The sequence below is a fragment of the Dromiciops gliroides genome, chromosome 3, assembly GCF_019393635.1.
Source record: "Dromiciops gliroides isolate mDroGli1 chromosome 3, mDroGli1.pri, whole genome shotgun sequence".
In the NCBI taxonomy this organism is placed as follows: domain Eukaryota; kingdom Metazoa; phylum Chordata; class Mammalia; order Microbiotheria; family Microbiotheriidae; genus Dromiciops; species Dromiciops gliroides.
The window spans coordinates 322,308,528-322,334,918 of NC_057863.1; the positions used below are offsets into that span (position 1 = coordinate 322,308,528).

Here is a 26,391-nt window from a genome sequence, read left to right on the forward strand (position 1 = left end):
GGAACTCCCAGGTGAAGAAACTCCTTCTACCAATGTAGGTCTATTAGACCACACTACCTCTCAATAATAATAATAATAATAATAAATAAAGCACCGGCCCTGGATTCAGGAGTACCTGAGTTCAAATCCAGCCTCAGACACTTAACACTTACTAGCTGTGTGACCCTGGGCAAGTCACTTAACCCCAATTGCCTCACTAAAAAATGATGATGATGATTATGATGACAACGACAACAATGAATCACATTTACATTGTGCATTAAGATTTGCAAAACACTTGACACATCTCATTTGCGCCTCACAACAATCCACTTAGGTATTATAAGCATTATTACCCCCATTTCAGAGACAAAGAAACTGAGCCTTAGAGAAACTAAGTGACTTGTTTGGCTAGTAAGGATCACCTGTGAGTTTCAAAGGTGGGATTTGAACCCAGGTCTCTTAAGACTCTTAGGCCAGAGCTGATTAAAGGTAATCTTTAAAGATAGATGTCTTTGAAAAGGAAGATGAATAATGTCTGAGTTGGATCCTTCAAGGAAAGAAGGGTCGGGTACTTTGAGGGGGATTGTGATTGATCTTTCCTTGAGGGAGAGTTTAGTTTGGCTAATGGCAATGTCATAAATGGCCTGGATAGTGCTGGGGGCTTGTTCCTAGTACAAAAGAGTTACAAGAATATGCATTTATTGGAAAGGATTGTTCATTAGAATATACTCCTTTCTCATTTCTCCTCTTAGAGTCCTTCCCCCATGCCCAGGGCAGTGAGGGTTAAGTGACTTGCCCAGGGTCACACAGCTAGTAAGTGTCAAGTGTCTGAGGCTAAATTTGAATTCAGGTCCTTCTGAATCCAGGGCCAATGCTCTATCCACTCCACCACCTGGCCTGCCCCCTCCTCTTAGAGTCTTTAGTTTCCATCAAGGCTCAAATGTCATACGATCTCCTTTGGAAGCCTTTCCTGACTCCCCTTAGTTATACATGCTCCCCCCTTCTATAGTTATTTGCTTACTTATTTATCTTCATACATATATTATCTCCCCAATAGAGGGAAGGAAGAGACAGTTTTCATTTTTCCCTTTAGTTTCCCCATTGTCCTGTACAGTGCCTCACGCTCAGTGGATGCCTAATAAATGCTTATGTGTATTGGGAGACTGATTGAAAAAAGGGGTAAGAGGGGCATTCTGTGGATGAGGAACCTGAGACAAACAGGGTAAGTGACTTTGCCCAGGGTCACATAGCTAGTAAATGTCTAAAGTTGGATTTGAACTCAGGTCCTCCTAACCAGGGCCAGCACTCTACCCATTGCACCACCTAGCTGCCCTAAGACTCAAATACCTAAGCTCAAAGGGGACAACTTAACAGAAGTCTTTCTTAAATGAGAGATGGGGCAGAATTTTTATTCAACTAATCCACTCTTCTCACCACAGATGTTCTGACCAACAACCTTTGTGTGGATAGGGACAGAGAAGAATTGGCAGCAGAAAGGATAGGGAGGATCACTGTAGATGACATCTTCTGACAGAGTATTTTTTGTTTGTTTTCTTCTCCCCAAATCTTGGTTATAGCAAAGAACTGCAGGAGCTAGCAGCTTCTCCCTTAAGTGCCCTAGGGTGGCTTATGGGAACCTTGCCTCGGTCCCTCTGTGACAGACTGCGCTGCCATGGGATGACAATGATGCCAAGAAGGAAGAGACCAGCGGTCACCATCATCTGTCTCATCTTGACTGCAGCCAGCTGCTTTGGCAATTTGGGTGAGTGCTTCCTTTCCCAAATTTTCTCTGCTTGCTGGGATCCCTCTATTTTTCCTTCACTATAAATGGCAAACCTCAAGAATTCCACAGGGAACCTTTTAAAAGGGCTTACAGGAGGCATATGGCTTCTACTGGCCTAGTCAGACTTGCCCAAAACATAAGATGGAGGGAGAGAAATAACAGTACTAGCAATAACAGTACCCACTTAATTTCTGTCTTTTCGAATTTCTGCACAAAGTTCCTCCACCTTTGTTTCCTGGGGCTGGAGAACAGATATTACAAAATTCTTGGAATGGTTTTTAAAGAATTCTAGGGTTTTTCAAGGTCAAATAGTCTACAGTTATCCTTTCCACATTCCAGGGGTTAGGGGCACTGTTGCCTCTACAATCTGGAAAATCTGTGCAAAATTTTTTGGCCCTCTCTTCATAGCAGAGAAGTCTGAATTATCATGGTGTTAAAAGATAAAATATGTTGATATACCACACTATGCATATATTTATACATTTCTGAGATTCTCTACTTTTTCTGTGTCATCTGCTGGTCTTTGGGTGTTATCTGTAGCTTCTGCCAACTCCCCCAAAAATTGCTCACTGAATTTCTTATGTAATATAGCGAAACCATGATGGGGGAAGTCACAGTGTGGAAGGGATAACCGCATTATCATTGATCCATAAGGACTTAATCTTTGATCCTTCTGTAAGATTCATCCAGAATTTTCTCCTCTATCTCCCAGGTGAGGTTCCTCAGGTTACTGTCCAGCCCACTTCCACTGTCCACAAGCATGGGGGCCCTGTGATCCTAGGCTGTGTTGTGGAACCACCATGGGTGGACATCACTTGGAGGGCTGATGGAAAGGAACTAAATGACTCAGATGACACTCTGGGGATCCTCATCACCCGAGGAACCCTTGTCATTGCTGCTCTCAACAACCACACCGTGGGCCGCTACCAGTGCGTGGCCCCGAATGCCTGCGGAGCAGTAGCCAGTGTGCCTGCCACAGTGACACTAGCCAGTGAGTGCCACCATCTCTGTTCTCTTCTCTGCCCTCTGTGCATTCCCTATCCCTCTGCCATTGGTCTCACCTTTGTTTCTGGGTAACTGAGGTGGCATCAGTTGGTTTTTCCAAGACAAAGGAATGACAAATGTCCAGCAGAATTGTGACTGACGAGAGAGTTAGCACCTCCCTAGGACATGATATGCTCAGGGGAAGGGACGCAACAGGGACTTACTGAATATTGATTTTAATATATTAATTTATATTTAATGCTGACAGATTCCATCCTCTATGACATATAAGTATTATTTTGTAAAAAGCCAAATCATGAAGGCTCAATGTGACCCCCTGACTAGTAATAATGGCCAGGAGAAACAATTTTCAAACCTGCCTCAGTGACATATTTGCCCTTTTCCTACCTCCACTATCCTATAACTCCAAATATCCACACCCAGGATGAGTCATCCTTATGCCATTATTCCACCTTTCTCCAAAATGTCTATTCTCTAGTCCTTTCTCCATCTTTGGAAATTGGTCTTTGGACTTGGGAGAATTATTCTTTGACCCATTTGAATGGCATATTCCTATTGGAGACTTAAGAAACTCTTCAGCTTTTTTGAGGGAGAGGGGTTGTGAATGGAAGCATTGGTATATCTATCTGCTCTGACATACTTCCCTAGCATAAGCACTTGGGTCCACTAGAGACACATGCTTAGTTAGGTAAGAATGGATGTCCTTCCTTTTCCCTGAGCTTTTTTGTTTGTTTGTTTGTTTGTTTTGTGGGGCAATGGGGGTTAAGTGACTTGCCTAGGGTCACATAGCTAGTAAGTGTCAAGTGTCTGAGGCTGAATTTGAACTCAGGTACTCCTGAGTCCAAGGCCAGTGCTTTATCCACTGTGCCACCTAGCTGCCCCTTCCCTGAGCTCTTAAACATTTTAATAGTATTAGAAGATTACTTGAGAGTGAACTGTCCATTATTTTACAGGAGAGTACTACTCTCTGTCCTACCCTAACCAACTCTTATGTGTGCCCTTTGTCCCAAGGACATGTCTGGTTTGAACGTCCTCCCTCATCTGTAGAATTTGCCTAAACTCTTGCATTCCCTTAAGGAGGAAAGCCTACCAAATACCTTGAACCCTCAAATACAATTCTTTTTTTTTTTTTTGTGGGGCAATGAGGGTTAAGTGACTTGCCCAGGGTTACATAGCTAGTAAGTGTCAAGTGTCTGAGTCTGGATTTGACTCAGGTACTCCTGAATCCAGGGCCAGTGCTTTATCCACTGCGCCAACCTAGCCACCCTTCAAATACAATTCTGAAGAATGTAACAGGGCAGGAGACATTATGGCATAGAGGAAAAGAAGAGATGGGAGGTGGTGAAGTAAGAATACTACAGATAACATCAGTCAGGGCTTGATATAAGGCTTTAAGTTTGCAAAGCACTTTCTATACATTCTCATTTGTAGCCACCAGGAGGATACAGGGACTAGGAAGACTACAAAGAAATGTCTTAGAGAAAATTCAGCACAGTTTAAGGAGCTAGCCTTTTTCTTGGCAATGAGACTAAAGGGGACAGGCAAACCACAGCTTGAGACTTCGGGCTTTTGACTCCCTTCATTTGAAAAGTATCAAGTTCACCCATGCTAAACTTGGCAACTTGTGGCTTAATGGGAGGGTCCCAAGGGTGTCCTGTTATTCCTCCACAGTCCCTGCTTTGGGCTTCTGGTTGCATCCTCATCTTCATTATGGTCATATCAGAAACTCACTAATGAAGGGCCTGTCTGCATATGTTAGAAGTGGCACAGATTGAACTAACTTGATGATGGTTTTGTTGGCCATGCTAATTGCTGGCAATATGAGGTGTCTTATTTTGAAAGCATCTTATGCTCCTGGGTACTCTCAATGGAACACATAAGTCACCTGGAGACGGGGATTCAAAATGAGGAAGCCAATAGGAGAGGAAGGGGAGCTAAGGATGTCTCACTGCCTCCCCATCCCCCACTCCCTTCCCTAGTCCTCCTCACTAACCCCTGAAACGAGGCTCCGCAGGAATGCAGAAGGGAGGCTTCAGGCTACATCCTAGCTTTCTTGGAAGACTGTCAGGCCGCCCTGCCCTTTCTTCCCTTGCAGAAAGGAAGGGTGTGGACACTGCTGTCTCATGTCAAGAAACGATACTGAGTGGGAGATGTGTCTTGGGGGCCGGCCACCACACACACACACACACACAAACACCACACACCACACCACACATGGCAAGAGCTACATGCATTTGCATCAGGCATGTAACTGGAGCCTCCTACATGGAAAGAAATCCATTTATATTTATATCTATATTTATGAGCTTGTCTCCTGATGAGAAGTAACCAAGTACGTATGATAGAGAGAAATCTCTGGGTAGACATATACCTATAAGGGATGGAGGGGTACAGAGAGCAATCTGGTCACTATAAAGGATTGTCAGGTGGAAGGGCTATAAGCCATACTCGTGTGGGTCTAATACAGTAGAGCAGGGAATAGAAAGGGTTTCTTATCTAGCTGTGAAGCTGAGATCAGAAATAACTTGTCAATTAGGATATTCTTTTTTAGAGCACGGGTTCTCAACATTTTTTGTGTCATTTTTGTGTCCCTTTTGAGAGTCTACCATCTATGGAGCCCTTCTCAGAATAATGTTTTTAAATGCTTAAAATACAATACATAGGATTACAAAGGAAACCAATTATAGTGAAATGCAGTTTTCAGAATATAAAACCCCCAAAACAAGTTCATGGAAGCCAGGTTAAGAAGGTGCCGTCCTCTTCAATCTTGTGGAGGTGTATGTGGGAATAGAGCATCATAAATGGAAAAGATTAGCTCACCTCTGAATCGTTAATGTGTATCCTGGTGAGATACCTTATTCAGAAATCCCATATGTATCCATCTGGCCACTTTGGCTACTAGATTGTTGCTTTTGTTGTTGTCATTTGTTTGAGGTGAAGTGTGAGAGTTAGTGGAAGGGATGGGGAGGAGATCTTCCTTTGAATTGCTCCTTCTGCTTCAAGGTGTATCCCTGTGGAGAGAAGGCAAATTTACAACCACCATTTAAAAAACAAAATGCCTTGCAGTTCCTTTTCACTGGTGCATGGAGGGATCTGCAATTGGCGGGAGGGGACAAAAGAAAGGGTTTGGGAGCTATTCAAAAAGGCAGAAGGAGAAAAGGAGAGGCTTGTGCGAAGGCAGAGCTAGTTTTGTTTTAAAGCCAAGAACTATTGGCTTGTCATTTAGACATTAATCAGAAGTGAAATGTTTAGGCCTGGCTGGAAGGGTAGAAGAGAGCTGGAGAGAGAAAGGGAGGATTGGAGGGGGGAGAAGGGAGGGCTCTGTAATGGAGAAGAGGGAATCAGTGGAGTGGAACTGTACCTCCTAAGCTTGAAGGCAGGAGTGGGGGGTAGCGGGACGACAGAGGTTTGGGGGGGTGCTGTCATTGGGTTGGTGCCCATCTGGGGGATTTGGCCTGGACTCAGCAGTTAGATTAAGTTTCTGAGTTCACATTCCAGAGCAGAATGGGGCTGTGTTTTGCCGGTGGGCTGATGTCTGAGGAGGCTGAGAGGGTAGATGGGATTACCAAAGCAAGGGTTTTCATTTAGAGGAAAGGCGGAAAGCCACCATAGCTTACACCGCACACACATACATCATCTAAGATTTCTTTTTCCTTTGGCCTCTCCAAAGTTCTCTCAAATGTCTGTATCCCCAGACAAAGTCATCATTGTTCAAGTCTACCTAGGAGCGGGCTGTGTTCAGCCCCTGGCTCTTTGGGGAAACAAGGGACGTCAGGGGACCTGGAAGCCAGGGGTCCTGTCTACAACCGCTTTCTGTAGGAGGGTTGTCATCAGGGATGCTAGAGTAGAAGCTTCACTTAAATTCTCCTCCTGTTCAACCCACTCCCAAATAGCTCCAAGATTTTGAGGGGTACGGGAGGAAAAATCAGAGATTACAGATATTATAATATCTAGATCTACGAGGTTCATAGAATCATAATCATACAACTGGAAAGGAGTTTAGAGGTCATCTAGTCCAAAAAGCTTCATTTTACAGGTGAGAAAACTGAGGTCCAGGAATTAAGTGACTTGCCCCAGGTCACAAAGGTGGTAGGTAGGATTTGAACTCGGGTCCTGGGATCTATAGCTCAGTCTCTCCTTTCATTTCTTTCTTCCTGTCTTCCTTCCCCCGCCCCCTCTCTCTCTCTCTCTCTCTTCTTTCTTTTTGTGAGGGCAGTGGGGGTTAAGTGACTTGCCCAGGGTCACACAGCTAGTAAGTGTCTAGTGTCTGAGACTGATTTGAACTCAGGTCCTCCTGAATCCAGGGCGGGTGCTTATCCACTGCACCACCTAGCTTGCCCCCTTTCATTTCTTTTAACGTGTTGGCTTTTGTTTCATTTGTCCCCCTTTGTGGAACCCATCCCACCACTTTGTAGATGTCTCTGTTATGGACATTTTTTTAACTATGACATCAATCTCTTGTTAAAGTTCATGCTTTTCTCCTAGTGACCCACTTGAAGCTACCTAAAATAATTCTTCCTCTTTGAAATTTTTTTTTCTGTTTTCATCTCCTCACTCCCTTTCTCCTCATTCCCCTTAATCCTCATTCTTAGGAAACATAGACACTTAGCTCTGTTAACCTGCCTTTGAAGTTAGTGCCTTTTTAATTCTTTAATTCTCTCTAATTCCCTTATTTGTCCTTTGTAGGCTCCACAGCCACTGGAGTTAATTGTGGGTGATGATGGATAGGTTGTAAGTCTGAATTCAGGAGTCTGGCAGTCTAAATAACCTCTTTCTCTCCCCCCTCCCCAGGAAAGGTCTGTGCAAATGTAGGTTACTGCCCTCAATAAGATTCATACAGTTATGTTGTCTGGTAGTGAGCGTGAACTCCCTTAGCCCCTTCCTAGGATACCAAGAGCTAAACTAAGGTATCTCTGAACTAATTCTTTCCTCTGCCCCGTTAGTAGTGTGCCTCTCTATCAGCCCTCAGGGATCTCATTTACAGTGGACATACTTAGCTAGAGCAGTGCCTTGAACCTGAAGTGTGAGTATAATTGAGGGTATATGGCTTATGTCTGAGCCTTCTCCCCCTTCCTATAGGGCCCTTGAGAGTAAAGAAGAGACCGGAAGTGTAATCCCTGGGTCATCGATTTCTCAGTATCACTGATCATCTGAATGAGTCAAATTCTTAATCTGGGAAGAAAATCCTCCTGTCTCTCCCCTGTCCTACAGGGGTAGGAATTGGGTAAAAGTGACTGAGTAGGGAGGGGACAAGGCAAAGGTGGCTAGGACCACTTCTCCCAGTATTTTCTTTTCTCACTTCCTGTTTATAACCTGTGACCAGATATCATAAGGCCCTTCGTGAGGTGGGGGAAAGAAAGTGTCTAGGGATTTCCACTCTTTTTCTTTCCATTTCATTCATTCGGCCAATGTTTATTCACACCTACTCTGTGTGAGGCATTTTGCTGGTTCTCCTTTATTAATGGGCCTGTCTCCCTAACTGGGCAGCTAGTGGCACAGTGGATAGAGCTCTAAACCTGGAGTCAGGAAGACTCTTCATGAGTTCAAACCAGCCTCAGACACTTACTACCTGTGCAACCCCGGGCCAGTCACTTAATCCCACTTGCCTCAGTTTCTTCATCTGCAGAATAAACTGGAGAAAGAAATAGCAAACCACTCCAGTAACTTTGTCAAGAAAACCCCAGGGGCAGCTAGGTGGCACAGTGGATAGAGCACCAGCCCTGGATTCAGGAGGGCCTGAGTTCAAATGTGACCTCAGACACTTACTAGCTGTGTGACCTTGGGCAAGTCACTTAACCCCAATTGCCTCACCAAAAAAAAAAAAGAAAACCCCAGATGGGGTCATGAAGAGTCAGACATGAGTATGAAATGACTGAACAATATTAATCTCCCTGTCTGTAAAATGTTAGTGCTAACATTCTCTGGCTCTTTTTAGTCTCCCCATTTCTAAAAAACTTATATCATAAGAAAAAATAGCCAATGGATCATAGATTTTAGAGCTATAAGAGACTTTAAGGCCATTGGGTCCAACTATCTCATTGTATAGATGAGTGTAAATTGATAAACAGAGAGCTTAAGTGACATTTACTTGCCCAGGTTCTCCTATTTAGGAAGTGTCCACAGCCTTTGAGCCTAGGTCTTCCTGATTCTCTGTCCATTGTCCCATACTCTATACCAGCACAGTGTCTGGTACATGATAGGTGCTTAATAAATGTTTCATGACTGACCACACCACACTGGCATTCCTTCTCTTAATGACCAGCATATTTGATGGGGGAAGGGGAGAGAGCATCAGCAGGCATGGGAAGAGATAGATTTGTTTCTTTGTCCACTGGCTTCTTATACACATAGCTTAGATCCACACCCCTCACTCAGGGCATTTGATGTTTTCCCCATCTAAAAAGGACAGACACGCATGCAGAACTTACTTTGTACAGCTCATCGAGCTGCTAGCTTGCCAGTTATATCTGCCACACTTCTAGTCAGAAATGCAGGGCTGGCGGGGACAGCTAGGTGGCGCAGTGGATAAAGCACCGGCCCTGGATTCAGGAGTACCTGAGTTCAAATCCAGCCTCAGACACTTGACACTTACTAGCTGTGTGACTCTGGGCAAGTTACTTAACCCCCATTGCCCCTCCAAAAAAAAAAAAAGAAATGCAGGGCTGGCAAACTGACCCAGGGTCCACAGGGTAGTAAAGTCAGCAAGCTGAAGAAAAATTCCTCTTTGTGCAACTTTGTTGCCTGTGAATCCCATTAGGCAGAGTCTCTGGAAAAGTCTCCTACACTTTGTTGTCCCTGAGCTGGAAGGAGCAGTTAAGAAGTGTTACAGAATTTCCTTCCTTGTAAACGTTTAATAGTGGAATGATTTGCCTCTATCTGTTGTTCCTTATCCTCCCTCTCCAAACCTCTCCTAGTTTCTTGTTTGTCTAAGTACATTTTTTTGTTGGGAGACCGGCTGTCAGACTGCATGTTGAATCTCTACCAGTGTGCTTAATTTGGGATCTTCCGTGTTGTAGAATACTCAATGCCAAGAACTTATTTACCTTCATAATAGCTATGGACCCCCAGTGCATCTCATATGCCCCAGATCCCTTCTCCATTCTTCTCGGAATATTTCTTTTTACCTTAGGTCACAGGTTTTAACCTGGGGTCCATGGACCCTCATTTGGTCCATGGATAGATCGCAGAAGGTCCATGAATTTGGATGGGGAACAGTACATCTTTATTTTAATATAATTGATTTCCTTTGTAATCCTATGCATTTTAAAATGTTACTCTGAGAAGGAGTCCACGGGCTTCACTGTCAAAGTGTGACACCAAACAAAAAGGAGTTAAGAATGCCTGTCCTAGGTCCTTATTTAACCAACTCATTCAATCTCTCAACCTCTTTCCACCTAATAGTATCTTTTCCCTAAAAATGGATTGCCCATGGCATGAACCCATTGCTCTTCAGATCCTGTTAAAGAAAGAAAGACCTCACCAAGTCCCTGGGTCTAGGTTCACATATTTTGGACAGTTGAGGAAATTGATAACTTAAAGACTAGCATAGTCATTGCTATCTCCCCATTTAGAATTCCAAACACAAAGCATTGTGATGCTCTCTTCCTTTCTTAGGAGGCCTGAGCTGGTATTTTGGCACTTTGTATACCATCCTAGACATTTAGAACTGAAACATATAATTGACTTCTATCCAGCTCATAACCACATTGCTCAGGACAGGTGTGAGAAATGTCAGTTTTCATAATGGGCTCAGTTACAGGTTTTATTGTGGGTCAGTGAGGGTTAAGTGACTTGCCCAGGGTCACACAGCTAGTAAGTGTCAAGTGTCTGAGGTCGGATTTGAACTCGGGTCCTCCTGAATCCAGGCCAGGTGCTTTATCCACTACACCACCTAGCTGCCCCCCTCAGTTACATTCTTAATCTACTTCTAGGAAGAAAATCCTCACACACAGAAACACACACACAGTGCTTCCCATCCCATGCCTATTCCTATAATTTGCCCGCATTTCTTACACCTTTCACCATTGAGAATTTTTCAAGCTAGAAAGGAAACCCAGGAATTTTTTCTCTCTTCTCATATGCTTCCCATTCTTCCTGGCAGTGACTCCCCTGATAAAACAGAAGGGAAACACCAGCTGCATATTGGAAAAACATTTGTCTACTGGCCTTGACTTCTCCAGGAAGCTTATTCTGGTGCTGATGGGCCAGGGTCGGGGTAGGGGACAGCAGGAGGGCAGAGGTGTTGGGGGAGGAATGAAAACACAGGTGGCTTCCGGAGTTTGCCGTCTGAAGGGAGAGTTGTCTGCAAGTGAAGTCTGGTGCTGGAGATGATATCAGCAGCTAGACTTCGATCAATTTATTGATGTTTAGTTAAAATACAATATGGAGTAATTAGGACATCTTCAAACAAAATACATTTTTGCCTAAATTTTCTGGTACAACCCCTATTTGGAATGATAGAATGGGAGTGAACCTCATCAGGCTGAAACCTGTCTTCACACCCATTTCTGATGTTTTGTTTTGTTTTGTTTTTTACTATGAAGGACATTCTTGTGCCACCCCTTCAGTCCTTCATTTACAAGCTGGACCAACTATGCCCATGTACATATGTACCTGTACAGTATAGACATTCCACACATGTACCCCTAAAGCATAGACATTCTTTTCTGTGCAAAGACAGCAGGGAAACCCACAAAGAAGGCCAAGTCAGATCCAAGATAGAAATTGGACCAAAAAAGTCCAGGAGACCTTATAAGGAATTTCAACCTCAGTAAGGGTTTTACTGTTGTTTGGGAGAAAACTGGTTAGATAATCAGTCGAATATTGATCAAATCTCTTGCAATCACTGCAGCTTGGTGAATCTGATCCATAGTTGAAAATCAGCATAAGCATAATCACAGAATTTAAGAACTGGAAGACAGCAATTGGTCCAACCCATACACAAGAGGAATCATCACTATAATAAGTGGTCATCTAGCCTCCTAAGGACCTTCAAGGGTTGAGGTGGGGTAGGAGTGGGAATCTCACCTATGTGAAAGCAGTTGGGAAATACTGAAAATTCCTTTTCATCTTTAGTTGACCCTTAAGTGCTAACAGGAAGACTAAAAGTCCAAATCATCTTAAAGGTCAACTAGAGATGAAAAGGAGATAGAAAATAGGTTAAAATGAATGATTTGCCTTGGTATTTATTAAGGAATATGTTAAAGGAATTTTCAGTATTTCTCATTGTTCAAGAGATAATAGCAAAGAGGAGGAATTAGAAAAAATAGTGGTATGTACATTAGATGGTCTAAGTATGATTGGTGAATTAGTTATCAATAAAGCACCAGGATCAGATGATATCCATTCAATAGGATTTTCAGAGGAACTCTTGATTAAGCAAGAATATAAACCAGGTGACTGACAAAAATGCATACCCTATCATTAGAAACAGCCCATCTGCTGTAATGAGAGCTAGAAAGAACTAGTAGATTATTCATTTTTTTAGATGGGTTTCAAAGAAAACCGTATAAATTGGAATATTAGAAGAGAGGATGACAAGAGGTGGGAGAAGCGCTATAGAAATTATCCTATTAATAGAGTACAGGCTAAAAACAGTATCAATATCCCCAAAATAGAGAAAGACACTTCAATATGAGAAGATGAGGACTGAGAAAAGATATGGTGAAAGCTCATAAAAACTTGAAAGGTACAGATAGAGTGAGCATAGACGTCTCAATACATTGGAATCAGATGCCGTATTGAAGCTTGTATTAGGTAAATTGAGGACAAATTTTAAAAGTACTTTTATAGCAGGTAATATACTCTTTTTTTCCTTAAAGTATTTTATTATTTTTCAGTTACATATGAGGATAGTTTTCAACATTTGTTTTCACAGGGTTTTTAGTTCCAAATTTTTTTTCTCTCACCCTTCCTTCCCTCCCTCCTCCCCAAGATGGAAAGCAGTCTGATATAGGTTGTATATGTACAATGACATTAAACATATTTCTACATTAGTCATCTTGTGAAAGAAGAATCAGAGCACAAGGGAAAAACCTCAAAAAAGAAGGAAAAAATCCCATAATTGACAGTTCTTTTTTTCTGGATGTTGAGAACATTTTCTATCATAAGTTCTTTGAAACTGTTTTGGATCTAATATACTCTTGGAATATAACATTGGCTCTAGTAGGTAAGGCATACTGTGTAGGTATTCCTAGGCAGCTATGTGGTGTGGTGGATAGAGTGCTGAACTTAGAGGTAAATGACAGATTTAAAGCTTGCCTCACATACTTTGTGACCCTGGCTAGTCACTTTACCTCTCTCAGGGTCAGTTTTAGCATGGGGATATTAATAGCACCAAATTTATAGGGTATTTGTAAGGACTGAATGAGATGAAACTGTAAACCTTCAAATGCTAGCTATTGTTGTCGGTCATTGGTCTAACCCAGTACAATAGTTCTTGTATTCTTTGAGTAATACTCCTCTTCCACTCCCCACACAGATTGCTTGGCTGGAGTATCTCTCTTCTGCTCCTTGGGTGGCCTAGTATGCATGTCTCAGGATTTGCCATTTCCTATTTTTTTCTCTTTTTCTCTATGCACAATCCCCTGCCAGCATTGCTTAAGGCCACACCAGATCCAGTTTGGGCCGTGATTATCCAGACCACCAGGATGCACATTAATTTCCCCCACTGCTAAGTTATAGCTTATAATTGGTTGATCAGAGAAACATGCATTATGTGTGGTTTCAGGCAAGAAGAAAACATTTTTTCATCTCCTTTTCCTCTTTAGTATATTTTTCCAGTCATTTCATTCCTTGATCAAATCCAAAAGAAACTCTCTGTCCTGCTGACCAACCCCACCTCATAGCAACACTCAGAGAGACGGATAAAGATGTCCTGCAAACATCTTCTGCATTAAGAGTTAGCCTTCACTTGGCTTCAATACCCAGTGGAAACATGGCTCTCATCCTTGACTTGTCTTAAAAGATTAATCACATCTCTAATTCTCTATTATGCCTTTTAAAAATTATTTTTACTTTAAGGAAGCCAAGAAATTCCTGAAATATCAGGTCAGCTCTTTGCAAATAATTTTTTGACTTTGTAAAACCTTCCCATTTCCTTCTTTCTCTTTCCTTCTTGGTCTCTCACTTCTTTACATTTGTCGTCTTCTGTTCTCTCCTTCTTTCCCAAGTTTTCTTCACTGTTCAGATCTAAATGCAAGATAATATAATAGCTAGTGTTTATGTATACTTTAAAGTTTGCAAAATGCTTTACAAATATTATCTCATTTAATTCTCACAGCAACCCTGGATGGTAGGTCTCTTATGTCTTTTTTGAAAATGAGAAAAATGAGGCTTACCAGAGATTAAATGGCTTGCCCAAGGTCACATTTTGCCATCTAGCTACCTCAAGATTGAGTCTCAGCACAGTACAGAGTATGTTTCATGTCTAAGAAAGTTTATGTCAGATTGACAAGAATTTTCTTTTTTATTTTGGAAAAAAAACCAAACAAGTTAGCAAGAAAGCCTTTACCTTAATTGGAAAGTTTAATAGATGTTGCGTCACATTTCAATGACTGTCAGGGACAGAGGTCTGGAGTTAACATTGTCTTGAGAGCTGTAGAGGTGGTTAGAAAACCCATGTGACGGAAGCCTTCTGAATCCACAGGAGGTGAAGCATCACCACCTGCTGCTAATCCCTGTTTTCTGAGCATCCCTGCTGATCACTCTGTCCTGACACAGTGATGGTGTCTACACGTGACCATCTTGGTTTTGCTGAATAGTGGTTTATTTGGCTTGGGGGAGTCTATTTAAAGAGGCAGTATGGCAGAGTGGATAGAGGGCTGGACCAGGAGGTAGGAAGACCTGAGTTCAAATCTCCTATCTTAATATTTGAGATCTTACTTAAAATCTCTGAGCTTCGGGCAACTTTCTAAAACTTGCTACAAATTTATAGACTATGCAAGTAGAGTTTCCACACATTATGAAATCATCACTTCTTGATGTATGGAACCTGTTTGGGCTCTGCTCCGCACATTACTGGGTTTCTGTTGCTTGGCTCCTAATAGTGGTACTAGCTCTCCAGTGAACCATAGATTTCAGGACTGGAAGGGACCTCAGAAGCCATTGAGTTTACATCTCTCAGTTTACAGATGAGGAAACTGAAGCATGGAACAGTTGAGTGACTTGCCCAGGGTCACATGGCTAGATGTCTTAGGTAGGATTTGAACACAAGTCTTCCTGACTCCAAGTTTAGGTTCTAGCTACCATTATACTGAAAAATGAGCTTTCTGAAATACTATCCCAGCCCCTCCCCCAAAGAAAACATTACCTGACTTGATTTAAATTCAAGCCTTTATTTTTACTTTAGGTGATGTTGTTATATCTCAGCATTAGACATCATTGTGACCTTGCTGTGTTTTCACCCAGCACATATTAATTCTCTGACATGCTCATCATTATTTATGGGACCATAGCTTTTTATCTAAAAACCCACCAGGACCAATCCTTACTGTTTATAGATTGGGAAACTGAGGCACAGAGGAGTTAAATGATTTGCCCAGGGTCACAGAGCTAGTAAATAAGGTGGAATTTTTCACCCAGGTTTTCTTGGCATCTAGTCCAATGACCTGTTCACTGTACCATGCTGATCCAAGTGTTCCTCTCCTCAGTCTACAGATCAAGAAACTGAGGCATGAAGAATGTGTGAAATGCTCATTTAGAATGATGATTTATTGGGGCAGCTAGATGGCGCAGTGGATAGAGCACCGGCCTGGAGTCAGGAGTACCTGAGTTCAAATCTGCCCTCAGACACTTAATACTTAACTAGCTGTGTGACCCTGGGCAAGTCACTTAACCCCAATTGCCTCACTAAAAAAAAAATAATAAAAAAAATAGAATGATGATTTATTTAGATGACCACATGGAAAATCAGAGATGGTGGCCCCTTTCTCTGTCTTAGGTGTCCCAGTCATGTTGATTTCCCATCACAATCTGTTGTATGTCCTGACTTGAAGTGTTATAGGATTGGCTGCTTCAGTACCATTGGCGTTCTGCAGAAGGGAATTGTAAAGGCCTGGGAGGAAAATGAGAACAGTGTTTCCAGTAATGGAAATCTCCATGGGAAGCCTTCCCATGGTTCATAACCGGGCAAGCCCTTGAACAGACGTGTTGATGCCTGAAGCCTGTGTTGGTGGGGTTATAGAACTATCAGTCAGCAAGAAACATGCCGTGGGCAATGTTTACTGCCTCCAGGGCCAGACAGTGTTGCCAAACAAGCCCCTTGTGGGTGACACCACAGCTGGTGGAGCTGATCCATACCTGACCAGAAGCATAAAGCATGCCGGGTGAGATGTGAGAGCCAAGGAGGGGTGGGAAGAAAGAGGTGGGCAGAAGATTAGAGAGACAGCCAAGGATGAGAGGGTAGGAAGCCAGAGTTACCATAAGGATTCAGAGCTAATGCAGAAAGGGTCACTGCTACTCACTTTTCAGCATCAAGATGATAGCACTGGCTTATTTCTGATACTGATTTGTTGCTTGCCTAGAAATGAACTTTGACTCATTTCTAGGAGAGGAAGGGATAAGCATAGAGGGAGACAGGAAGTAGAAATGAAATTGAACTTTAAAAGTGAGTCATTGCTATGTTTGGGCAACACAGTCAAATCTCCAGTAGCAAGAGGGGACTTATTAGAAAGATAAGTCCTTTGGAATCATCTGAAGCCCATGAAGGTTGAGTGACTGGTTCTGATTCTGGACCTAGGAAGTATCAGAGGCAGCCTTTTGAGACCAGGCCATCTCAACTTTGAGCCCAATACTCTGTTCACAATGCCACATTGTTTCTTCAGCAGTAAGATGTCTCCCCTTAACCAAAAAACAAGCCAAAAATAAAAATGACCCACCAATGTCATATGGTATGTGAGAGTAATAGAGAGAAGAAAAGATGGCAGGATGAAAATGAGATTGTTAATGAACTTGTGATTATTCAAGCTAATGAAAATTGGAGGATTTGAACATGTGCCTTAGGTTTATTAGCTCTAATTCATCCTGCCTATATCTTGTTTGTAGTTATTCGCATGCCATCTTCCTCATTGGTCTGTGAGTTCCTTAAGAGCAAAGAGCTTTTTTTGTACTCTTCTTTATATATCCATCATTTAGCACAGTAACCAGAACCTAGTAGTTGCTTAATTAGTGCTTCTTGACTTAATAACTATTATTGTTTTTACAAAAAGAATATTTAAACATTGTAGAGTGCCATGGGCTATTAAGCCAGATTTAAATTCTAGTAGCCTTATTTTAAATGTTAAGGTTCATTTTTAAGAATTGAAATGAACCTTAGAGTCCATTTCACAGAGGAGGAACTTGAAGCATAGAAGATAAGTGACTTTTCCAAGATCACCTGGCTAGTAAATGCCAAAGGCAGGATTTTGAACCCAGTTCTTCCTGTTTCAAGTAGAGCATTCTAGCCACTCAGCCATACTGCCAAGGACAAAGCTTCAAAATACTCTGTCATTTTGCCTATAGCTTTAATGGTGGCAGCTGCCCACGTGGCACTGATAACCATCCCACTGCTAACTTTGGCACCCCTCCATGGTTTCCCATGCCTAGCATACTGTGTAAATGTGAACCAGGGCACCATGTAAATTGAAACATTCATCATGTCATACAAAGCATGTACACGTGAATCAGTAGAACTTCAACCCATGAAACAGAGTTCAGCTATAATTGTATATTGATACATGTATCATGTCACCTTGGAAAATGTAAACTCTTGGAGGGTAGGAACTATCCTAAATATGGTGCCCAGCATATTGTATGTTCCTGCTAAATATTAAGTAACCACAACAAAGAAAGAGACTGCTGTGATACGTGTCATGTGTTAAGAATGGAAAAACCAACATAAGATGGCATGTAACCATTTGATTAATGTGAACTGGTTAATAAATAGAGCTGGAAGAATGCACAAAGGGAGGATGCAAAGGAAAGAGGTGGAGAGGGAAAGGAAAGAGATTTAATGCTGTAAAAACATTCTCTAATGATTTTACAATGGACCAGCATCAGGCAGAAGCAGGTGGCAGGGGTCAGATGATTTCTCTGTGAAGATCTGATCTGTCACTCTGTAGCGGCAGTCTGCCGAACCTATTCTTGCTTTGAAGGGGCTGGTGGTTTATTCCCCTGGACGGTAACCCCAGTGAAGGTGGAGGCTACACTGGTCAAACAGCATGGAAGACAAAGGCTTTGGGCTAGAGCCTGGTTTTTCTTAATATGCTGCCAACCTCATCTTCTTTCATCATCGGCATCTGCTCTATGGCTGATTAATCACAGTCAAGTACTCTGAGGCACTACCCTGTCACCCCCTATTTGCCTGTTTCTCCTTCTGACACTAGAGAATGGGGGGGGGGGGGAGGTTAATTTAGGTACACCGTTAATCACTTTATTACTCTGCCTTTCATCAGTTAGAGAAACTTTAAGGTTTAACTTGGCATCCAAATTAGAACTTTTTTTTTTTCCTGATGAAGTGACATTGTGTCAGTGACTTTGGTTTTTTTTAAAGCCTGGGAAGGCTAGCCTGCCGGTGGCATATGTGGACCAGTTGAAAATTGAGTTAGAGTCTCCTTCTGCCCCTTCTGCACTGATGTTGTGGACATTCTGGCACTAGAATATAGAGGGCCATTTTCCTTCCTTCCTTCCTTCCTTCCTTCCTTCCTTCCTTCCTTCCTTCCTTCCTTCCTTCCTTCCTTCCTTCCTTCCTTTCCTTCTCTTCCTTCCTTCCTTCCTTCCTTCCTTCCTTCCTTCCTTCTCCCTTCCTTCCTTCCTTCCTCCCTCCCTCCCCTCCCTCCCTCCCTTCTTCCCTCCCTTCCTCCTCCCTCCCTCCCTCCTCTACCTCTCACGCTCTCTTTCATAAGGCAAATTTTGTACTTCCCCATCTAAGTGGACTTCTGCATTATACTGAACAGTACAAAAGAAGTAGAGGTGGATCGTAGAAGGAGGTGATTGGTGTTTTCTATCTCATTTGGGCTCCCATGAAGCCTGGTTTGCGTGATCTGTTGAGTGATCCCCTCTACCAGAATTTCTCATGGTCAGTGGATTCTTCCTGCCTCAGGAAAGACTTCAATTGCAATGTGTCAATAAGTACTACATTATTGTTAAGGTGAAGATGACACTGGGGCCAAACTCATTTGGTTGTACATCTCTAGTTTAAATTTGTTTTTGCTCCAAGCAAATTTCTTTGGAACAGTTCAGAAGGAAAAAAAAAAGAATACAATCCTGGTGGAGTTGTTTTAGATTTATCAGACCATGAAAGAGAGTTCTTTTCAGCCATTAAGGAATGTTTCAGATGCCCGTAAGCCTTCGATAATTCAAAACTTGCTTTGTTTGGAACCTCCCAACTTGGCACGTATCACTTGCATCATCCTGAAGGAGGATTAGTACCTTTGCTTTAAAAAAAAAACCCTGCAATTACTTTGAAAAAACAAAGTTCCAGATATTTCTCTAGAATACTTTGAACAAGGGCCATGCTTTCATTTTAAATTTATTTTAATTTATTTCAAATATTTATTTCATTGATTGTTCAGGTCATCCTCATCTCTAAGTACAAGCCTCCCATTTTCCTGGGATGAGAGGCTCTCAAGCATTATTGGGACAGATTCATTGAGCAAGTATGTATTGAGGACAGATGAAATACTTATCTCTATGCCAGATGTAAGGGGGATATTATCGTTCAAAAGTTAGCATCGTCTTGGGGAAGGAGTAATGATCACAAACTAGATTAAAAAAGGTAGAGTGACAGACAAAGCGGAGGATGGCCCATTTACCACCTAAGATAAATATGTAAAAGGTCAAAACCTTGGACAGGCATTAGCATCACGCACGTGAAGGTGGCTGAGAGGATGGAAAACTCATTTCACTCAGGTTAAGACTTTTCTATAAGCAGCCCAGAGGATACAAAACTAGACCCAGAGTCAGAAAGACCCAAGTTTCAATCTAGCCTTTAACAATCACTTGCTTTGGGATACTGGGTAAGTCAAGAGCTCTCTTTGCCTTAGTTTCCTTATCTGTGAAATGAAGATAATAATAGCACCTACCTTCCTGGGTTGTTTTGAGGATAAAATGAAATAGTGTTTATAAAATTCTTATAAAAAACTTAAGCGAAGTGGATAGAGCACTGGCCCTGGAGTCAGGAGGACCCGAATTCAAATCCAGCCTCAGACACTTGACACTTACTAGCTGTGCAAGTCACTGGGCAAGTCACTTAACCCCAATTGCCTCACAAAAAAAAAAAAGAAAGAAAGAAAAAATTAAAGCACTTTGTTCTTTGTAAAAATCTTGAAGCACTATCCAAATGCTAGCTTATTATTATTGATTATTAAATACAATCAATCAACCAACAAGCATTTATTAAACTATTACTACATGTTTATCATGGTGCTAAGCACTGGGGATATAAGAAAAAAATTACTTCCTGCCTTCAAGAAGCTTATGTTCTGGGGCAGCTAGGTGGCGCAGTGGATAGAGCACTGACCCTGGATTCAGGAGGACCTGAGTTCAAATATGACCTCAGACACTTAACACTTACTAGCTGTGTGACCTTGGGCAAGTCACTTAACCCCAATTGCCCTGCAAAAAAAAAAAAAAGAAGAAGAAGAAGAAGAAGCTTATGTTCTAATGTGGGAAAACAGAATGGACATCCATGTATATACATATACAAGATATATATACAAGATGCACAAAAGTAGATACAAGATATATATAGATATATATATATACACACACACATGTATACACATATATACATATATATATACACGACACATAAAAGTAGATACAAGGTATATATAGAAAGTATATACAAGATGTATAGTTGACGGAAAGTAACCTGAGAGAGAAGGGTGCTAATATCTGTGGGAAGGTCTCCTGCAAAAAGTGCTATTTCAATGTAGGGGCTGGTTAAGACATGCCACCCCACCCCCACCCCCTCCCCCTGATCCTCAAGGAGCCTGCAGTCTAGGAAAGGGAGCTATTTCTGCTTGAAGTACATAGAGAAATGGCAAAGTGCTAATTCAGGCCAGCTTGTCATTCTCTTTGTCTCTCACATCCTATATAGTAGTCGTGCATTCTGTCTCACCCTAACCCACAGTGAGGAATAGTGTTGTACTTGAGTGAAAGGTCCCAAGTTCACAGGCCTGTGAGCTCTTGAGCAAGTCAGTAACCTCTTTGGACTTTACTTTCCCCATCTGTAAACTGAGGTGGATTGGATTAGATCGATATTTTCCCACCCTCATTCTGTCATCTCATACTCCCCCCACCCTTCAAGAAAGCCATTTCTTGACCACAGAAACTGTTTTTAACTTTTCTGTGTTCACCACACTGGCATAGATGCCTGGCACATAGTCAGTGCATAATAATTGTTTGTTGACTGACTGCCTCTTCACCATAGTTAATGTTAGACATTTTTTCTTCAGTATTTTGAGACTCTATGCTCTCTTCAATGTGAGTCCTCTCTTCATTAATCCCCTCTGATTTGGTATACTTCCTTCAGGAGTTTCAATAATCAAAAAAATTCATGTGGCCAGGCTACCAATGAATCTGTTTGAACCTAGCAAGTTTGGTTCCCAAAGAACAGATATACATTTAATTACCATGCCCGTCCTTGAAGCCTTTCCAGCTTTGTGAAATCTGGAGAACACGGGCTTCACTAGCATGGTCTTTGAAAACAAAGAGACACGGTAATGTCACAGTGAGATAGTGGAGTAAAACTTTGGTAAACATAGCCACATTTAGCCAAACTTGGACAGGACAGTACAATCCAGTCAATCAGTCAACGTTTACTATGTGCCAGGTGCCGCAGTAGCTATGGGGACCTTAGAGGTCACCGAGTCACGCTTTACACTGTAAAGTAGGCTCAGGTCAAAGGGGCAGTGACGAGTTCAGAAACCAAGATGCTTTACTATTCTTACTAGGAAGTATGATAGTCTTCAGATTATGCCACTTCCACTAAGTGGGGAACCACCTAAGGAATCTTACTGGCCTGATCTCATTGCTTTGGTGTAGTGCCTGTAGATTTTAATTTGGTAATTACTCTCTAGTCTTTGGGCATCTAAGTGGGGCAGTAGATAGAGTGTCAGACCTGGAGTCACGAAGACTTATCTTCCTGAGTTCAAATCTGGCCTCATATGCTTCCTAGTTGTGTGACCCTGTCACTTAATTCTGTTTGCCTTGGTTTCCTCATCTCTCAAATGATCTGGAGAAGGAAATGACAAACTACTTCAGTGACCAAGAAAATCCCAAATGGGGTCTTTGGTGAGAGATCTGACTTTATGCCCACCTATTGTCTTCTACAGGGCTGGAGGGGAAAAATGATAAAAGCGGGCAGTATCTTGTAGTCATATCACAAAAAACTGATGATATCACTTCTCATGAGCTAAGCAGAATGTGGTATTGACAGCACCTGGGTAGGATATTGCCAGTTTGGATAAAACAGTAACAACAATAAAACCCTCAGTATATTAAAATCCGTTGGGGGAGGGGCGGCTAGGTGGCACAGGGGATAAGCACCGGCCCTGGATTCAGGAGTACCTGAGTTCAAATCCAGCCTCAGACGCTTGACACTTACTAACTGTGTGACCATGGGCAAGTCACTTAACCCTCATTGCCCTGCCAAAAACCAAAAACAAAAAAATCTGTTGGGGGAGATGTGAGAGAGGAGAGTAGGGAGAAAGGAGGTAAAGAAGTAAAGAAGAAGAGGAAAGAAAAGGAAGGAGATTATAAACTTTAACGTTTGCAAAGCCCTTGACATGGCATCTCATTTGATCCTCAAAAACTCTGAGTTAGTTTCTGTTATTTTTATAGATGAGAAAATAGACTCTCTCTCTTTGTGTGTGTGTGTGTGTGTGTGTGTGTGTGTGTGTGTGTGTGTGTGTGTGTGTGTGTGTGTGTAAAATCACCTACATCACATGAGAGTCCCTCTGGGAAGGGCAGGGGATGTCTCTTTAAACTTTAGTTTCATCTTTCAAAAAAGGTGGTGAGAGATTTCACAGAAGATGGATATCATACTAATTTTGTTTTTGAGGATTTTCTCCTGTTCCTCCCGACATCTTTCTTTACAGTCTTTTAAGAGATGTTTATACAATATTGCCACTCCCCCCGCCCCATGAGCTCCCTTTTCTCCCATGCTCAGAAGACCAACTGTCCTTTATTTAGCCTAGTGAGGACAACTAGACAGGAACTCATAAACTTCAGCACCTTCATGTGTTGATTCCATTTGACCAAAACAACAGTAATATATACTGGCCAACTTCACCCTTCCTGGCCTGCCTTCTCTTCCATCCCTTCCCCCCTCAGTGCCTCAGAGAGCCTCAGCACTTCTTCCATCTCTCCTAGGAGAGGGCTCTATCCATACCAGATTGCACTATTCATGTGTGTCAAGACTTTGAGGGTTATTTTATGTGTAGCCTTAATTAAAATGGGAAAGTCTTTGGAATCTTGGAAATACAATAGCTAGGAAAACTCGGATTTAGGTGCTAGGTCTGCAGGTTACTAACAAAGTGATCTTTGAAGGAGGGAAAGGGAGAGCAACTTACCATTGAAACTTTGAGCCTCAAGTTTTCTCATCTATAAAAAGGAGACCATTACTGTTTCCCATGCTTATCTCCCAAGATTTTTACAGAGATCATATATACAAAAGGTTTTGTAAAGCATAAAGTGCAATATCAATTATGAGTTATTATTCATCCCTGGTATCACCATTATAAATTAATGAATCAACTAGTATCTTGGTTGTAACTTGAGCACAATCTCAGGTCTGGTAAAATTCTATATTGGGGCCAGGGGGAGGAGAGCCTAGGAAAGTGTTCTAGGCTAGCTGAAAAAAAGAGTTGTCCTACTTTTTTTTTTTTAATTTAAGCTCTGTGGGTTTATCTAATCCCATGGCATGAATGCTTTGGGAAGCAGACCATTTTCAACATAGTTAGACTGTTTGGGGCAGGAGTAAAAAAAAAAAAAGTCACCCCCTTCCTTTCTGATCTGTATAATGGAAAAGGCAGATACCTAGTATAGGTGTCAGCCTCTTGATTAGACCCCCTTCCTAGCCTCTCCTCTGCCCTCCTCATCATGTTAAGTTTAACTGTACCTAAGGGAGTTCCCCTTAGGTGGTAAGGTTCAGTGCATATAACCCTGTAACTTTTGTAGAGAGTAAATGATGACACTTCCAAACCCCAAACCCAGACTTCCTGCCATATGTCCTAAGTGTGATATAACGCAATTATAAAAATCTGCCTGAAAAAAGTTGAGTTAAAAATACGGACTTAAAAAAAAATTCCTCTAATGTTAATGCCTAACGACCCAACCAACCCACTTTCCCTTCTTTTTGTAGATCTCCCAGGACTTCAAGTTTGATGGCCAGCATATTATCGAAGTAGATGAGGGGGATACAGCAGTCATTGCCTGTGACCTTCCAGAAAGTCATCCAAAAGCCCAGGTCGCTATAGCGTCAAACAAGAATGGCTGGAAGCCTCCAGAGGTAAGCAGCTGAGAGCGTAGTAGGGCTGCAGGCCACTGGCCTTCCCTGGTCTTGCCTCTCTCTATCCTCAGATCCCTAAATAAAGTCCTGATCTCAGTCCTGGTTTTCTGCTACTTCTCCAAATCTCTGAAACACCTTGGAAGACCTCCTCCTCACCCAATCCCGAGAGTGAATGTCATTGTCCCTAGGAGGTACTATTGGAATTTATTGAATTCAGGGCTTCCTAATAACTCTCCCATCTCCAGTGCACTTTCTACACAGCTGCCCAAATTATCTTTCCCCCAAATCGGATCTGATCATATCTCTCTTGTGCTCAAGAATCTTCTCTAGCTCTCTGTTGTCCCTGGGATAAAATACAAACGCCAGCACTGGTTCTGGCTTCCCCTTCTTTACTTATTGGCACTTATTCCCCCTCATGCACTCTGCATTCTGACCAAACTCAGTACCTCTGTGTTATTATCCCCTTACACTTCAAGTACATTCCCTCTTCATCTCCACCACTTAGAATCCTGGGCTAACCTTTGGGGCCCAGCTCACTTACCATTTCTTTGACCTCTTGCTCTTAACCTCTTTAGTGCTTTCTCCCTCTTCAGACTCTCTTGTATTTACTTAGCTGCTTCTATGTTGTATCTTTCACAAGGCAGGGACTGTTTGTTGTTTTTGAATGTTAATCCTTGGTACCTAGCATACAGTAGGTGCTTAATAATTATTTGTTGATTTCAATTTAACTGAATTGAAAGGTCTACCCGCTTCATTGATCTAGGGAACTCATGTTTGCCTATTTCTTTAACCTTTTCCCAAAGAATATCTCACCATTTGGGAGTCCCCAGTAATATCACTATACTCTTGCCATTTGATCCTCCTCAGTATTCACAGTGATGGATTTGGATTATTTTTTTTTTAAGGCAATGGGGGTTAAGTGACTTGCCCAGGGTCACACAGCTAGTAAGTGTCAAGTGTCTGAGGCCGGATTTGAACTCAGGTACTCCTGAATCCAGGGCCGGTGCTTTAACCACTGCGCCATCTAGCTGCCCCCCTTTGGATTATTTTTTAATGGATTTTCTCCGTTGATCTCAGAGCTTCCAACCAGGAAAATACCCATTTCCCAGAATGTGCTGTCTCCCTCCCCTTCCCAAATCCAGCTACCTCTCATGGTTTAGAGGCAGGCAATTGCTTGGCAGTGAATCCAGCATCTTCATAGGATTGTAGGTCAGAGAGCTAAACTCTTGTCTCCCCCTATTTTTTTTAAGAGACCCAGGACTTAAAGTGACATGTCTCAGTAGTGAAAAAGCAGATCAAGGATTCAAACCCAGGTTCTCCTCTGGTGTCAAACAAATATGGATCTCTTTCCTTGGCACCCCCCAAAAGGCTTTTTCTGTGAAGTCATTATTGTTTCCCCCTACAGCTACTGGAACTTCATGATCATCCCCTTTATTTAAGAGCTTGATTATTTTCCTTTTGTTTTACATCATACTTATTATTGATTGATTGCTAGTAAAAAATGGCAACAATATGGGTGGGTATCAACTGAATCAGGGCTGAACAAACTGTGGTAGATGGATGTAATGGATATTATTGCTCTGTAAGGAACAACAAATATGAGGGATTCACAGAAACATGGAAAGACTTGTATAAAATGATGCAGAGCACCCCCCCAACAAACAACCACCCACACACACACACACACACACACACGTGTGTGTACCATAGACCCTTCCTTGTAATGAAGAACACTTAAACCAAAGCCTTCTGACACAGTGATCACTTCTGAGAGTGTACACCAAGTCTCCTACCCAAGCCACCCCTCTGTGCTGAGAGGAAAGGTGTACTTCCTTATCAGTTCTCTGAGGTCTGGAGATTGTTTTAATATAATTCTCAGAGTTCATTGCCCTTTAGTGTTACCTTGACATTATCATAGCATTGTATGTGTCTCCTCTCGTTTCTTCTTCTTGCTTCATTTGGATCACTTGTATGCAACATCATTCCATATTTCCATTAATCCCTCATATTTTGTGTTCTTATGGTGCAATAATATTCCATTACATTCATATACCACAGTTTGTTCAACCATTACCCAATCGATGCATACCCATTTTGTTTCTAGTTTTGTACTATCAATAAATCAATA

At 42.0% G+C, this 26,391-nt stretch overlaps 1 protein-coding gene across 1 annotated transcript in view; it reads left to right on the forward strand.

Moving 5' to 3' along the window:
• Positions 1–1,583: 1,583 nt before the first annotated feature.
• The window catches only part of BOC (BOC cell adhesion associated, oncogene regulated), a 51,701-nt gene continuing 26,893 nt past the window's right edge, over positions 1,584–26,391 (forward strand). The window contains 5 exon segments of the mRNA XM_043993496.1: positions 1,584–1,744; positions 2,478–2,756; positions 23,270–23,277; positions 24,126–24,219; positions 24,222–24,263. Of these exon segments, the coding sequence (XP_043849431.1) occupies positions 1,612–1,744; positions 2,478–2,756; positions 23,270–23,277; positions 24,126–24,219; positions 24,222–24,263 (556 nt within the window). The 5' untranslated portion in view covers positions 1,584–1,611.